The sequence below is a fragment of the Castor canadensis genome, chromosome 9 (genome assembly GCF_047511655.1).
Source record: "Castor canadensis chromosome 9, mCasCan1.hap1v2, whole genome shotgun sequence".
Taxonomy (NCBI): domain Eukaryota; kingdom Metazoa; phylum Chordata; class Mammalia; order Rodentia; family Castoridae; genus Castor; species Castor canadensis.
In genome coordinates this window covers 22,554,067-22,568,999 of record NC_133394.1, presented here as the reverse complement: position 1 = coordinate 22,568,999, position 14,933 = coordinate 22,554,067, and the positions used below count along the sequence as shown (strand labels likewise).

The 14,933-nt window shown below is 38.1% G+C and overlaps 1 protein-coding gene across 7 annotated transcripts in view; it reads left to right on the top strand.

The window, feature by feature from the left end:
- Fam13a (family with sequence similarity 13 member A) overlaps positions 1 to 14,933 on the top strand; it is a 309,967-nt gene that overhangs the window by 158,019 nt on the left and 137,015 nt on the right. For 6 of the 7 annotated variants that reach the window (XM_074041354.1, XM_074041353.1, XM_074041351.1 and 3 more), the window contains exon 6: positions 1,696 to 1,779. The exons of the other annotated variant lie outside the window; for it this stretch is intronic. In XM_074041354.1, the coding sequence (XP_073897455.1) occupies positions 1,696 to 1,779 (84 nt within the window). The remainder of the gene's footprint in view (positions 1 to 1,695; positions 1,780 to 14,933) is intronic. 7 annotated transcript variants of the gene reach the window in all.

The following is a 14,933-nucleotide window of genomic DNA, read 5'->3' as shown; positions in this document are numbered from 1 at the left end:
AGGGTCTTGCTTTAGGCTTAGGCCAGCCTGTACCACAATCCTGTTTGATCCCTCATGTAGCTAGGATAACAGGCACTTGTCACCACACCCAGCCATTGGTTGAGATGGAGTCTCACAAACTTTTTGCTTGGACTGGCTTCGAGCTGCCATCCTCCTGATCTCAGCCTTCCAAGTAGCTGGGTTTATAGGCATGAGTCACCACACCAGCATCTTTAGGAACATTTAATCCTAATAATGTCTTGTCACCTTTAGAAGTAAATTAATATAATAACCGACCAAGGTTAGTATTGTGAAGTAGATATACAAAAGTTTTGTTTAAAAGATTATAATTAATTAACCCTAAAGTAACTCGGCAGGGGGGAAGCCTTCAATTTAGATTATTGGATTTTAGGGCGAAAATTGCATACAGAGGAAGTGCAAGTAATCGGACTTGATTTCTCCTTAGCCTACTGTTGAATGTATATTCCTTTTATTTTTTCTGCCTTAATTCATCTGTGGAAAACTCTCGGCATGGTTGTTCAGAAGCAAGGCCATAATTATTGAAAATACAAAACATCATTTTCACTCCTGCTGATCATATAGAATCAATAGAAGATCTGCCCAGCTCCAGCTGAGCTGCCTGCTTGTCACGTTTCCCATTGTTTTTATAGATATTGTTTTGGTATGAAACAACTTTAGAAGTTTAATAATTTTGGAAACAAATACCTGTCCCTTTTACCTCAGTTAGGATATTAATACAGTTCACTATCACTCTTTAATACTGCTTTGCTAAATTATCTGAAAGAGTTTACTTCAGATCAAGTGTGTCAAGAGTCGCATGGGGGAAGGTGACAATGCTTAGCTTGGTTGGTTGATGACTTCGAGAACTAACTCTTCACTTCTGAGCAGAGAGGTGAGCTATCTGCAATGGAAGTCTATGTGATAAGTTGGTGACAGGGTAGCGTGAGACTTTCAATCATCATCTCTGAACAAGTAGGTCCCATATGTTCCAAACTGTTTCCGTCACCATTTTGCCTTACTTTGCTATTGCATGTAAGAAATAAAACAGGAAAAGTTTTGCCTTCTCAGGATGTGACTTCTGATGCGAACAACTCAACCCAGAAATGCTGTGTGTTCCCTTAAAATTGTTTTTGAGGGCTAGACACTGCAGTTCACACCTATAATCCAGCTACTTAGGAGGGGAAAATAAGTTGGATCACAGTTCAACCCAAGGTAAAAATGCAATATGTTATCCAAAAACTAACTAAAAAAGTAGAAAAGGGATGAAGTATGGCTCAAGTGGTAGAGCACCTGCCTTACCTGTGCAAGGCCCTGAGTTCAAACCCAGTACCACCACAAAAATGGAGAGGGCCTTCTTTGGAGCTGAGCGAGCTGGCTCATGTCTGTAATCCCAGCTATTCAGGAGGAATATTGGGAGAATCAAGGTCTGAGGCCAGCCCAGACCAAAAAAAGTTAGCAAGATCTGTGCTTGAGGATCAAAATCTGGGGTTGGCCCCAGGTGAAAACTAACTGAAGTAAGTCTCTGAAAAGGAACTAAAACAAAAAGGGCTGGCAGTGTGGCTCCAGTGGTAGAGTAAGCATGAGGCCAGGTTCAAACCCCAGTGCTGCCAAAACAATTTGCTTTTGACTACCTTATAGTTTCTGGTAAGGATAAATGTCCTTGGGTCTCTAATATGTCTTCTGAACTTTTTATAGGAGGCCAGTTGTAAGAACTCTCTGCCCATCCATTTAACAAAAGGCCTAGAGAGCGAGGTGCCAAAGCCACCTGCAAAACCCAAGGTGAGTTCCTTCTGCTCTCCAGGCACCCCCCCCTCCCGCCGGGATTCTTGCACATCCTCTGTCTCCACCCTCTAATGCTTGTAGTGTTTGGGAGCTTGTTTCTTTTTTTTCAGGGGATGGGGGGAAGGTAGCTATGGTATAAGAACATTTTTTATTTAATATATTTAATCAGTTTATATTCATCCAGAAGTTTTCAGGATGATTATTATTTAACAAACATACATCTTCAGTAGATGTTTTTACTTTGCTCAGTCATTCCCAGCCTCCAACACAGGAAACAGACTAGCATAGACTCCTTTTCCTGGGTACTTCTGAGCAGGATGGAAATTATTTGAGCTGTAGTTTCCCTCCTCAGAGAAAAGTAAAATGTCTAAATATAATTTTTCCTTTTTTCAAAGAACAAATAAACTTATTGATTTTCCATAATTATAAAAGTAACACATGACTAATAGGAAGTATTGAAATTAATTTTAACAAGAAAAAATAAGAGCTGTCACATATGGTAGGATAAAGAATCCAATCTGCAAAATTTTGTTTGTTTTTTTTTAAATCCAAAATGCACATAATTGCTTGCTTGTAAAAAGAAAAAAAAAAATCCTTTAACCCCAAATGTCATGGGAACTTCACCATTTTTGTCCACCCCGAAAAGTGATTCTACTAATTTATATTTTTCTAATCTTTATTCTTCCTTTTTGACTGGACTCTCCTCCTACTGGGTCCTTGTGGCATCCTCTCTGGCCACTCTGACATTTACACAGCTCCTTTTTTTCACAGTTCTAAGACAAACTGTTCTCCAAACTTTCTTGACTTTACGATAGGCAAAATTTAAGGAGTTCTCTTGATTTTAATCTCAAGTTGCCATGAAAGTAATTGTGGCTTTATTTTCAAAGGTGAATCAAGTGAAATGTTAACTATTACTTAATGTTTTGTTTAGGGTAAGCATGCATGGTTTATTTTAAAAAGAAACAAAAATAGTGTTCCTTATAAATCTTAATCCACTTTGATTCTTTTCTGGAAAATTATTTTAACTCTCTATTAGGCTTTCCTTTCCAGATTCAAACTAACTTTTGTGTGTTTTTCACTGAAATATCTGTGCAAACTTGAATATAATTAATTCACATGTATAATAAATACAAAATATTGTTAATTATTCAAGTAGTAAGAATTCAGTGTCAAAAATATACTCAGCAAATAAATACATTAAAAAAAGAATGTAAGGCTTGAGGAACATATTTAGGTAACATTTGTTTTTTTCCCTTTTTATTTTATATTGAATTAGCACACATTAACAATGCAAGGGGATTTCATTGAGATAATTCTCAATTGTCAGTATAGTGTACCTTGGACAAGTTCACCCACTCCATTATATTTCTATTTCTTCCCTTCCTCCTCCCCCAAAACATTTGCTTATTAACTCCATTTATGTGGTGTAATAACTGTGAGATGATGAGAGAGCCTAGATGAATCACTTCCAGAGGAAAGATACATCTGTTTTGTGTTGTTTTTGCAGTACTGGGGTTTGAACTCAGGGCCTCATGCTTGCTAGGCAGGCACTCTACCACTTGAGCCACTGCACCAGCCCAAGAAAGATGCTCTTGGACCTGTTCTTAAAACTATTTGAAGAGATCCTGTCATTCTCATGCACCCCATTTACAATATTTGAGGCATATACAGAATCAGTAATTAATGTGCACTTACTGTCTTTTCGTTGTATGGTTTGTGACTCACCTAATTCAATACAGCAAGTGCTTCACTGGTTGAGCCTTGGTTGTGACTAGCTTCTTCATGGTCTTACATGATCACGTTTCAGTGTACACAACTAACCTTTGCTTAGTTTAAGGGTGATTATGTTTGTAGTTTCAAATCCCAGAAATGAGGCAGAGCCTGTGAGCTGTAAGGGATTGTTAAGGCACTAACTCGTCACCAAGACTTTCTTCTCATTCATCTTTGACAAGAAAAGCTGAGAACACCTCCAAGTATGTGTGGTGTCTTCTCTCTGGAGTGCTTCGTGAGATATGAGAACGATGTGCATCCTGGGTAATAATATTGCTCTATTTGGCGTCCATTGCTGTCTTTCCCAGACATCTCTAGTCACAGCTCTGCTTGCCTTGGACAGCTAAGTATTTCTGATCTCTGCATGGGTTACAGATATGAAATGCTAATCCAGAAATGGCCTATGTCCATCAGCTCGAGAGGTGTCTCTCTAGTCTGAGCCATCTGTCCCCATGTGTGTGCCCTCTGCCAGCTGTTGTCTTTGCTCTTGGGCAATGGGAAGGATTGTATTTCTCTTCGTTAGGTAGGAAAGCCACTTCTTGACTTGTGTCCAAAATGAAAAACAAAATACCTCCAGTACACGGTGCCAGGACACTTCCTTCATGGATAGTGATCCCCATATAACTGTTTCATGCCCAATCTATGTTGACAAAAATGCAAATAAAAAATTGGGATAGTGACACAGAAGGGAACATCAAATAGATTTTAAAAAATTATAAAATGTAGAAAGACCCAACTCAGGTAACCTCGTTCAATCATGCTTGTAAAAGGAGACAAAGTCTTTTCCTACCAAACACAGGCTCTCTAGCTTTAAATAACTCTCACATCCAATATTCAGTATTAACCCTGAAGAGGGCCCAGTGAAGTGAAAGAAGAAAATGATCTTCCGTCTCTCTTCTGAGGGGTATGCGCTGAACTTACTGGTGCAGTTGCTATGTTTTGACCTCAGTAAAAAACCTCAAGGTCATGGTGGCACACACCAGCAATCCTAGCAGCAAAGAAAGTGGAGATGGAAGGATCAAGGTTCAAGGCCAGCCCAGGGAAAAAGTTAACAAGACCCTATTCCCCAAAACCAAGATAGGTGTGGTGGCATACATCTGTAATCTCAGCTACATGGCAGGCAAGTAAGAGGATGTTGCTCTGAGGCCAAGGAAAAGCATGGGACCCCATCTGAAAAATGAACTAAAGCAAAAGGGCTAGGGGTGTGACTTAAGTGAGTACCTGCCTTGCAAGTGCAAAGGTCCTGAATTCAGAACCTTGTACAGCTAAAAAATAAACGCTCAAGTCAGATCATTGTATCAGATTCACTGAGTGCTAGGATAAGAATAAATAATAAAAGCTGATATTTCCTTCCTGACTTCTATCATAGTGGAGAAAAAATACTGATAAAAATTCAAATTATTCACATGTAATAGTTTTGTTTTGGAATGCTCATGCTTTTATATTTATAGCTGCTTCCTTTTGTAAACAGAGTTGTAGCAGTTATAAAATGTGGGGTAAAGATAATAAAATAAAGAAAATAGTTTATAGGAAAATAGGAGTAGGAGCAATTACTCAATTATATTTTTTAAAAGCTGATGTGTTCAGGATCCATTGCTCATTTAAGGCAATTATATTCCATGATGATTAGCTGTCACAATTGTATTTTCTGAAATTTTTAAAAAATACCTATCCTTATTACCAAAGTAAACCAGAAATTTGAACTAATATAAGGTTATGAGAAAATTTAGTGGCAATATAACTTAATTTTCAGTATACAAATTAATAGAATAACTTAGCACTGAATTTTGCAAAGTTTCCAAGTTATTTAAAAATCTTTGTTGATACATATGCATCTATTATGTTGTTTTTATTGATGTTACATTATAGTTAACATTCTACTTTTTCTAGTTAATATTATTTCCACTTTGGGTTTCATGCATTAACCTAGTTTGTATTTTTTTTTTCAGTACTAGAGTTTGAACTCAGGGCCTACACCTTGCACCGCTCCTCAAAGCCCTTTTTGTGATTTTTTTTTTTTTGACATAGTGTCTCATAAACTATTTGCCCAGGCTGCTGGCTTCAAATTGCGATCCTCCTGATCTCTGCCTCCTGAGTAGCTAGGATTACAGGCGTGAGCCACTGGTGCCTGGCGGCATCTTTATTCTTTTATCAAAAGTAATAGTAGTAGTGTAGAAATAACAGAGGTGAAGTGCTAGGCACTTAGTAACTTAATGTGCATTTAGTTACAGTGTGTATTATTCACCAATAATCATAGTATTTCATGTGTTATTATATCATAGTTAGTCATTTTGAATATTTGGAACTGGTAATACAAAATCACTACAAGTGATAAAGAATAACTTTTGAAAGTGAAATTATTTTTTTCTTAGATTTTATTACCTGTAGCAGAATTAAAGGGTACAATAATTTTCCAACTAATGTACCCTAACCTACCATCTCTCCTACCACCGAAACATAATTTTGATACTAATGACTATCATTTTCACTCATGTTTCAGTCTAACTGCTATCTATAGATCCATGTGAAATACATATTCGAGTTTTGCATGGCACCTTGGGTAACTTCCATGTCCCCCAGCCCCTTCCTACTGTCCAGTGACTAGACAGCGGAGCCTGGATACTTTTGTGACTTTGGAGCAGACACCCCTGTCACCTTGCGTTAGATCTGTGTTGTAACTGAGAAATAAGCCTCCATTTTGTTAAATGACCGATTTCTGGGTTAATTTCATCATAATGGAACTTTATCATCATGTAGTCTGGCCTGATTTAATAGTACAGGTGGGCAGCTTTCTGTGTGTTTATGTTTTCCTGTTTATTAACCTTTGGTCATGTTTGTAACCTGTATACTGCTTTTTCCTACTGTTGACAATTTCACTGTTAAGTTGTTAGCTGTTGTCTTATTAATTTTGTAGGAGTTTGATTTTTAGCTATTATCAGTTATGAGTGTTCCAAATACCTTCTTCCCTTTTTTTCTTTTCTTTTCATAGTGAATATGATCTCTTTTATATATAAAATTTCTTATTTTAATGTAGTCAGATTTATCAGTCTTTAGTTTTTTTGCTTTTCTACATTTAAAAAAATTTTCTTTGTGATACTGGGGATCAAACCCAGGGCCTCCTGTAAACACTGAGCTACATCCCCAGCCATGTTTTTCTACATCTTGTTCAAGAAATCCTTATCTACCTGCAGTCATTGAAGTCTTTTATTGTTTTCCAGCGTTTTAAGTTACTTTTCATGTATTTATCTTAATCCATTTGAATTTAAAATTCTTTGTAAAGCATAGCATAAAAATCCAATTTTACATATGAAAGTCAACCATCTCACATTTTTTAGTCATTTATCTTCTCCCACTTTGTGAGATGTTGCTTCCATTATATTATAAAATTTTCCTAAGTCTGTTCCCTCACTGTATTATTTGTTGCTTGGTCTATTGGTGATTCCTGTTAGGTCTGGGCTCCTCAACTTTCTTTTCCCTCTTAAAAATTATCTTGGCCATTCTTTTTTATTGTTGTTGTTGTTCTGGGAGTACATTATGACATTTACAAAAGTTCTTACAATATATCATAGTTGAATTCACCCCCCATCATTCTCCTTTATTCCTCCTTCTCCCCCCCCCGCCGCCCCCAATTCTTAGAATAGTTTCAATATGTGTAAATAGTTCCATTTACGTATAGGTGTACACAATATTTGCACCATACTCACCTTCCTACACCTTTTCCTTATATCCTCCCTCCCAATGGTACCAATCTCCCTCCCCCTGACAGGACCTGTTTTGCCTTCCTGTTCTGTTTTTGAAAAATAAATGACATTTTTGTTTATTTAAGGTGTTTCCTTGTGACATTTCCATGTATATATGTATTATAATCCAAATTGGTTCATCTTCTATATTGTTCTCCTTTCTACCTTAGTCCTCTTCTTATGGTGATTTCAACAGGTTTAACACTTCTGTATTCATTCTTGTATAGAAAGTACATCAGCCATATTCACCTTCCTAACTTCCTTCTTTTGCCATCCCTCTCCCGTTAGTGACCTCCCCTTAGCGTGACCTGGTTTTCATAATACTGCTTTTTTTGCCGTTTCTGTATTCCACATTTGAGAGAAAACATACAGCTTTTGGCTTTCCAAACCTGGCTAACTTCACTTAGGATGGTGTTCTTCAGTTCTATTCATTTACCTGCAAAGGACAAAATTGCATTCTTCTTTATGGCTGAGTAAAACTCCATTGTATCCTTTGCTTTTGCTGTTGAATGTTGTCAAGGTTCATGAAACTCTTCACTTAGAATTTGCAGGTTAGTTGCATGAGAGTTCATGTCTTACCCACAACCATTGTGTAAGTCTGCATTTGCCTAGGTCCTCCTTAATGTCTGACTTTGTCTGTGTGTGTGTGTGTGTGTGTGTGTGTGTGTGTAATTTTCTGCTTCAATGTCCTAAGTAATACATGGATTTTAGATATTATAAATGGAATGAATATATTTTCAAAATTTGTTGCTATTACCTAGTCCTGACAATGATTTTTTTTATTATTGAACATGTGTCTAGAAATCTGGCTAAATTCTCATTTATCAGTTCTCTTTCTTTGATTTCCTATGAAGACATTCCTCTCATCTGGGAATCATAAGCGTTGTTCGTTCTTTTTTCATGCCTTTTAGAATTCAGTTTCTTTTAGTTTTACTTATTTATTTTGGGGTCCTATTTTGTTGATGGTATTTCCAATGCCTTGGGTAAAAACAGAAATAGCATGCCTAGAGGACTAAGGTAGAAATACATCCTGATTGTTTTGATGGCACTGGGGTTTGAACTTAGAGCCTTACACTTGCTAGGCAGGCACTTTACCACTTGAGCCACCCTGCCAACCCTTTTTTGAGTTGGGTTTTTTTCAAGATAGGGACTCATGAACTGTTCGCCTGGGCTAGCTCTGAACTGAAATATTCCTGATCTCTGCCTCCTGAGTAGCTAGGATTATAGGTGTGAGCCACCAGTACCCAGCTTACTTCCTGCTTTTTTAAAGGGAAGTTTCTTCATTTGAATTTTAAGTGTGATCATGGTTGGGTGGTCTGTCTCTATCTCCCTCCCTCTTCCTCTCCCTGCTAGGCACATACTGCATATCTGATAAAGACTTAAAAATAAACAAATAAATAATGTAATTGGTTTTTTTTGCTTCATACAAAAGTACTTGCTGTCACAATGTTTTTATCTACCATCTACTTATTATTAGGCTTCTGGGATTTGCTTTAACTGTGTGGAGCATGTGTTTTTCAAGCTTAGGAGGTTCCTTATATATCTAGTTTGCTTTTATGTTAAGTTAAATTTTAACAATGTTTACTTCTGCATCTGTAAAGATAATTGTATGGTTTTTTGCTCCTTTACTCTTTCAACCTTAAAACAATACTGCCTCATGGGAATAATCCAGTTCTGAATCTGGCCTTGAAACATATTTTTATTAACCTTGAAAATTTCTGGATAGCTGATATTTTATTACTGTTTTTATAATCCTGTTTATAAATGTGTTTTACTCTTCCTACTTTTGGTGTAAAGGTTATGGTAGTCTAATAAAATGAGTTGAGCAGAGTCCCCTTTTCCAATCTCTGAAATAGTTTAAAATTGGGATTATCATTTCCTTCAAAATTTGGCCAAACATGTTTATAAAACTGTCTGGGTCTGAGATTTATTGGTCAATTTGTTTATAATTTTTATTTCATTTTATATTTGTTTTGGTGGGTCAGTTTTTAACTAGTGCTTCTGTTTATTTCATGGTTAGAGGTCTGTTCGTGTTTTCTATTCTGAATCTATTTTGATCAATTATATTTTCTAGGAAATGTGTCTCTGTGAGCTAATTAAACCAAGCACAAAATATTTCAATGTTTCTTAAAAGCTGTACACTATCTGTAGTTACAAATTTTATTCATTTCCAAAGTTATTCTTTGCAGCCTCCTCCTTTTTATTCTTCATCAGGCTTGTGAGAAGTTTGTCTAACTTACTACTCTTCTTGAAGAACTACTTTTTACTTTTGGTGATTCTCTGTTATACGCTTACTTCCCATTTTATTGACCCCTGTTATTTCCTTCCCTCTATATAGCTATTGTTCATTTGGTAGACCTGGTTTTTTTTTCTTTTTTTCTGGGATATGGGTCACTCTCTGTTGACTTCATATCTATACATATTTGTGAGGCATAATGTGATAATTTGATACATCCATACAATGCATAATGATCAAGACAGGGTAATTTTTTTCCTTTTTGTTGTGCTGGAGATCACAACCAGGGCCCCGAGCCCCGTGAAGCCAGTGGCAGTGATGGCAGTGTTTGTGACAGTGGCAGCCCTTATGCCAGGTTGCAGACCTTCTTTTCCTAATGTCTCACGGCCTTTTCTCCATAAACATGTATTTTAAATGGTTTATATGTGACGTGATGTGATAGTAAAGCTTTATGATAGTTCTTTGATGTTTTTGCTCCATATTAGAAGCTACTTTTGATGCATTAAGGGTCCCTATGACATTAGAAACCTCTCATTTAGGGTCATGGCATTTTCCCCCTCTTTCTTTCCCTTCCTTCTTTTCTTTCTGCTTTGGGTAATATTTTACTAATGTTAGGTACAGCATGACCTTCAATAAGTGTTTAAGAATGAAAGAATGAATAATCAAATGTTTCTTTTATTCCATCTGAAAGTGGTGAAGTTCACTGTGTGTACATTGTATAATTTATTTATTTGTTTGTTTATTGGTGAGACTGGGGTTTGAACTCAGGGCTTTGAACTTGCAAAGCAGGCACTCTACCTCTTGAGCTACACCTCCAGTTCATTTTGCTCTGCTTATTTTGGAGATGGGGGGATCTTGAGAACTACTTGCCCAGGCTGGCCTCGATCCTTGATCCTCCTGATCTCAGCTTCCCAAGTAGCTAGGATTACAGTGTGAGCCACCGGCCCCTGGAACAGTGTGTGTATATTTGTGCTAATGGAAGTTTGCTCACGTGAATATTTAGTGAAATATATTACATTTTTCCATTAGAAATGATTCAATAACCATTACGTACATAATAACATCTAGAATTTAAGATATTTCAGTTTGTGTGTTAGTATCTCTCTAATTTGTTGTTTGATTTCTTAAGTCACCAGGAATCTGAGTGAAGATTTCCTGGGATCTCTTTAGAATGAATGACAATTACTCGAGTAGTACATTCCTAGGTTTTGTAGTCTTTTATAACTAGAAGGTAACACCCACACACAGGAAATCAATGTGAGTCAATGCCCTGTATAGCTATCCTTATCTCAACCAGCAAAACCCCTTGTTCCTTCCTATTATTGCTTATACTCTCTCTACAACAAAATTAGAGATAAGGGCAAAATAGTTTCTGCTGGGTATTGAGGGGGGGAGCGGGAGGGGGCGGAGTGGGTGGTAAGGGAGGGGGTGGGGGCAGGGGGGAGAAATGAACCAAGCCTTGTATGCACATATGAATAATAAAAGAAAAATGAAAAAAAAAAAATGGAAATTCTGGTAACACCCAAAAAAAAAAAAAAAATGTGCTATCAAAAAATTGATACAATTAAATAATTTTAAATAAATAATAACACAAAATATGATAACATCTGTATAGAACCATCTAATCTCTTAGTTTTAATACTTTTGCTGATTTCACCTGTTTCTGTGCTTTGCCTCCTGTCATATGCTGTGAACAGCTGTAAGCATAGGACAAAAGATTGGCAGGAATTGCAGAAGAGCCTCAAGATGAGTGCGCTGGGGAACCCAGTGCAGGGGCAGCTGGAAGTCACTGGTCCTGGCCATCCAATGTCCCCTGACCCTTCCTGGGTGTGAACGTCTCCATACACGTTTCCCCTACATTGATAAACACCCCAAAGCTTAGGCTTTGGTTACACATTTCACCACACCTATGCTGTGCCATGTGCAAGGCTGAAAAGCCATTGTCCCTCGCCTTAAGTTGAGTTGAGCAGGAGACCAGAGATACAGAAGGCCATTATTTAAAAACATCACATGGACTGAATGGATTTTCTTTTTTTTTTTGGTAGCACTGGGGTTTGAACTCAGGACCTCATGCTTACCAGGCAGCTACTCTTACCACTTGAACCATTCCACCACTGAATGGATTTTCTGATCACAGAACTATCTTTGGGTTCACCTTTCTATTGGGCTGCTGAATTAGCTGGTTGCTCTGGTTTTTAACCCTAAAGATCTCACTACACTCTTTGATCCAGGTTCTCATTTGCCCTTTTCTCGTTATGACCAAAGCCTAGTAAAGATTTTTAATGTTAATTGCTATGACAGACATTCCCATAATATCACTGGCTGTGTTCCAAAAAAGTTTTTTCCTCAATCTTCTCCCAGCCTAATGCAGATGGGGTAGGATTCCTGGGTAGCACGACTCTCGACCACATTTCAGGTCACAGGCTGCCTCTGTCTTTCCACTAGGTCATCATCTAAGGTGGACTGTATAAAGAAGAGAAGAAAAGCCAGAGGCACTTTACTGCCTCAGCATAGAAGTGACACTTGTCTCTTTTCCTCACATTCCAGAAGACAATAGCATTCATAAGAGATTAGGAATTGTCATGCTTCTGTGTTCCCAGGAAGAAGAACTAGGAAGTGAGCAGGACACAGCACTGTTACTGCCGCAGCCTACCCTTCACCAAATCCATTTTTCTCTTTGTCTTTTCATGCAAAAAACACACTCACCCCACAAAATGAATATCCAAAGAACCAACAAATGATTATAACTACCTCACTCTCCAGCGTTTCTGGGCATACGTAAAGGCTCCCTTTGACCACACCGTAGAATCCACTCACACTCCAGTACACACGTGTGCACGCTCACAGGAAGCAGTGGCGTTTCTTTGAATGGGCTGAGGTTCTACTTTCTGCAAGGAACCCCAACATCTGTTTTCTCTCTAGTCACCGCCTTCACCCTGTGACAGTTTCCTTGATGTTATCCCCTGGGAAGCGGGTAGGGGGAGTGTGTCTTTCTTCAACTCTACAGACTGCCTCATGCTCCTGAAAGTTGTGTGACTCAGAGATTGTTTTACGTCTTGAACAGCACAGGCTTGTTTAGTCTTGGCTGCTGGTTTTTTCATGCTAGTAATGGGAATTGGTTAGTTGGATTGGTTGGTTGATTTGCTTGTGGTTTGAGAGAAGTTGTGGGCAAATTCCCTCAAAGACGTAAACGCATAATCTACCCTAATCTCTTTGCCCTCAGTCAGTGCCATGTGCCAGCTATGGTGCCCACAGTAGTGTTGTCTTCCTCTGCCTTCCAGATCTCATGGGAATTCTCTCACTGCGGAGGACTCAGGGAAATGCAGTCCCATACCCTGGGCCTTTGGAGTACAAAGTTCCTACCACCTATGAAACTATGTTTCAAATAAGTGGAATAAATGAGCTGTGCTATCAAATTGATTAGCACTATCATTGTGGGGAAAATAGAATTTAAATTGAATTTTTTTTCTTTTTTTTTTATCGTTTTCTTATTCATATGTGCATACAAGGCTTGGGTCATTTCTCCCTCCTGCCCCCACCCCCTCCCTTACCACCCACTCCACCCCTAGCCCCTCAATACCCAGCAGAAACTATTTTGCCCTTATTTCTAATTTTGTTGTAGAGAGAGGATAAGCAATAATAGGAAGGAACAGGGTTTTTGCTAGTTGAGATAAGGATAGCTACACAGGGAGTTGACTCACATTAATTTCCTGTGCATGTGTGTTACCTTCTAGGTTAATTCTTTTTGATCTCACCTTTTCTCTAGTTCCTGGTCCCCTTTTCCTATTGGCCTCAGTTGCTTTTAAGGTATCTGCTTTAGTTTCTCTGTGTTAGGGCAACAAATGCTAGCTAGTTTTTTAGGTGTCTTACCTATCCTCACCTCTCCCTTGTGTGCTCTCGCTTTTATCATGTGCTCATTTTTTAAAAGAAGATTTAGAAGCTAGGCCTGGCAGTGCATGTCTGTGATCCACCTGTTCACAAGGCAGAGATAGGAGGATCTAGAGGCCAGTGCAGGCCATATAGAGAGACCCTGTCTCAAAAGAAAAAGAATTGGAAACAGAAGAAGGGTTCCAGTTAGAAGGGAGTAAGCAAAGACTGGAAAGAGACAATAGGTATCACTTTTGATCAGTTTTTAGAGCAGACTAGGATTGGTAGAAAGATTACTAGGAGATTAAAACCTGAAAGCAAGGCTGCATCCAGATTATAGAGGGGTTTGATCATTAACTCTTCCATAAAGATCACCTTCCTGTTTGGTACATTTTATTAAACAAGGTGAATAACAAGTATAAAGGATAAAAGGAAATTTATTTTTCTGTCTCTGAGAGGTTTTAGAACAGTAACAAAAAAGCACAAATGTGAACAAAAGGATAATAATTATTAGAGTTTTTCTTTTTTTTTTCTTCTTTTGCTAATAGCTAAGACAACATTGTTTTCTTGTTCGTGCTGTCTGTCCAATTTAGATTGACAAGGGGTCCCTTAGGGACCTGGACTCAGAGCAGCCACAGCAAATGTGACTAGTTATAGTTGCAGGGGATGAAGAATGACCTCTGACAACTAAATAATCTGGTCCCAAAGAAACTCCATCTCTTCTGTTCAGAGTTCATTGGCCAGAACCAGTCATCATGCCTCACCTAGGCACAATGGGGAAAGAAGCCCAACCCAGGAAGAAAGACAACTCTACCAGTATTTGGTGAAAAATAGTAATATTGTACCACATTTCCCTTTTCTTTAATAGGAAAGAAAGCAAGTGCTGAGGTGAATTTTCCCAAGGTCATAGGAATAGTAGACATCAGATACAGGCAATCCCTCATGTTACCACCAATGACCATAGTCCTATATTTTTTACCACTTTTCTTTCCTGCTTGTTTGTTAACATAGGGTCTCACTAACTTTTTGTCCAGGCTGGCCGTAAACCACGATTCTCCCATTTCTGCTTCCCAAGTAGCTGGGATAAGAGGCATGAGCTATCACTCCTGACCAATGAAATATATTTAAATAAATGCTATACTACCTAGGATTTAGCAAGCATGTAGGGTTTAATGGAGATTATCTTCTTTTTTCTTTCTTGCTTTGCTTCTAAGTCATTGACTCGAGCCTTTCTTAGGAGCAGAAGTCCTAAACTGCTCTGAATAGTGATGGCTACTTTTCTCTACCATGACAGCAGCTGTTGGTAATGTTACCAACATCAGACACATTTTGTATGTAAAGGCATTGGAGTGAACACAACTTCTTATTTCTATTACACATTCTGAAAGTCATTTACTTTGTCAGCCATGCTGTTGAGAACATAGGGCTTTATCAGGCTAGCCTACCAAAACACTTTAGTGAGATATCCTTAATACCTTGCCTACAGTGTGGCACAAGGCTCTGTAAGTTTGTACTTTTTGCTCATTGTGATAGCGAGT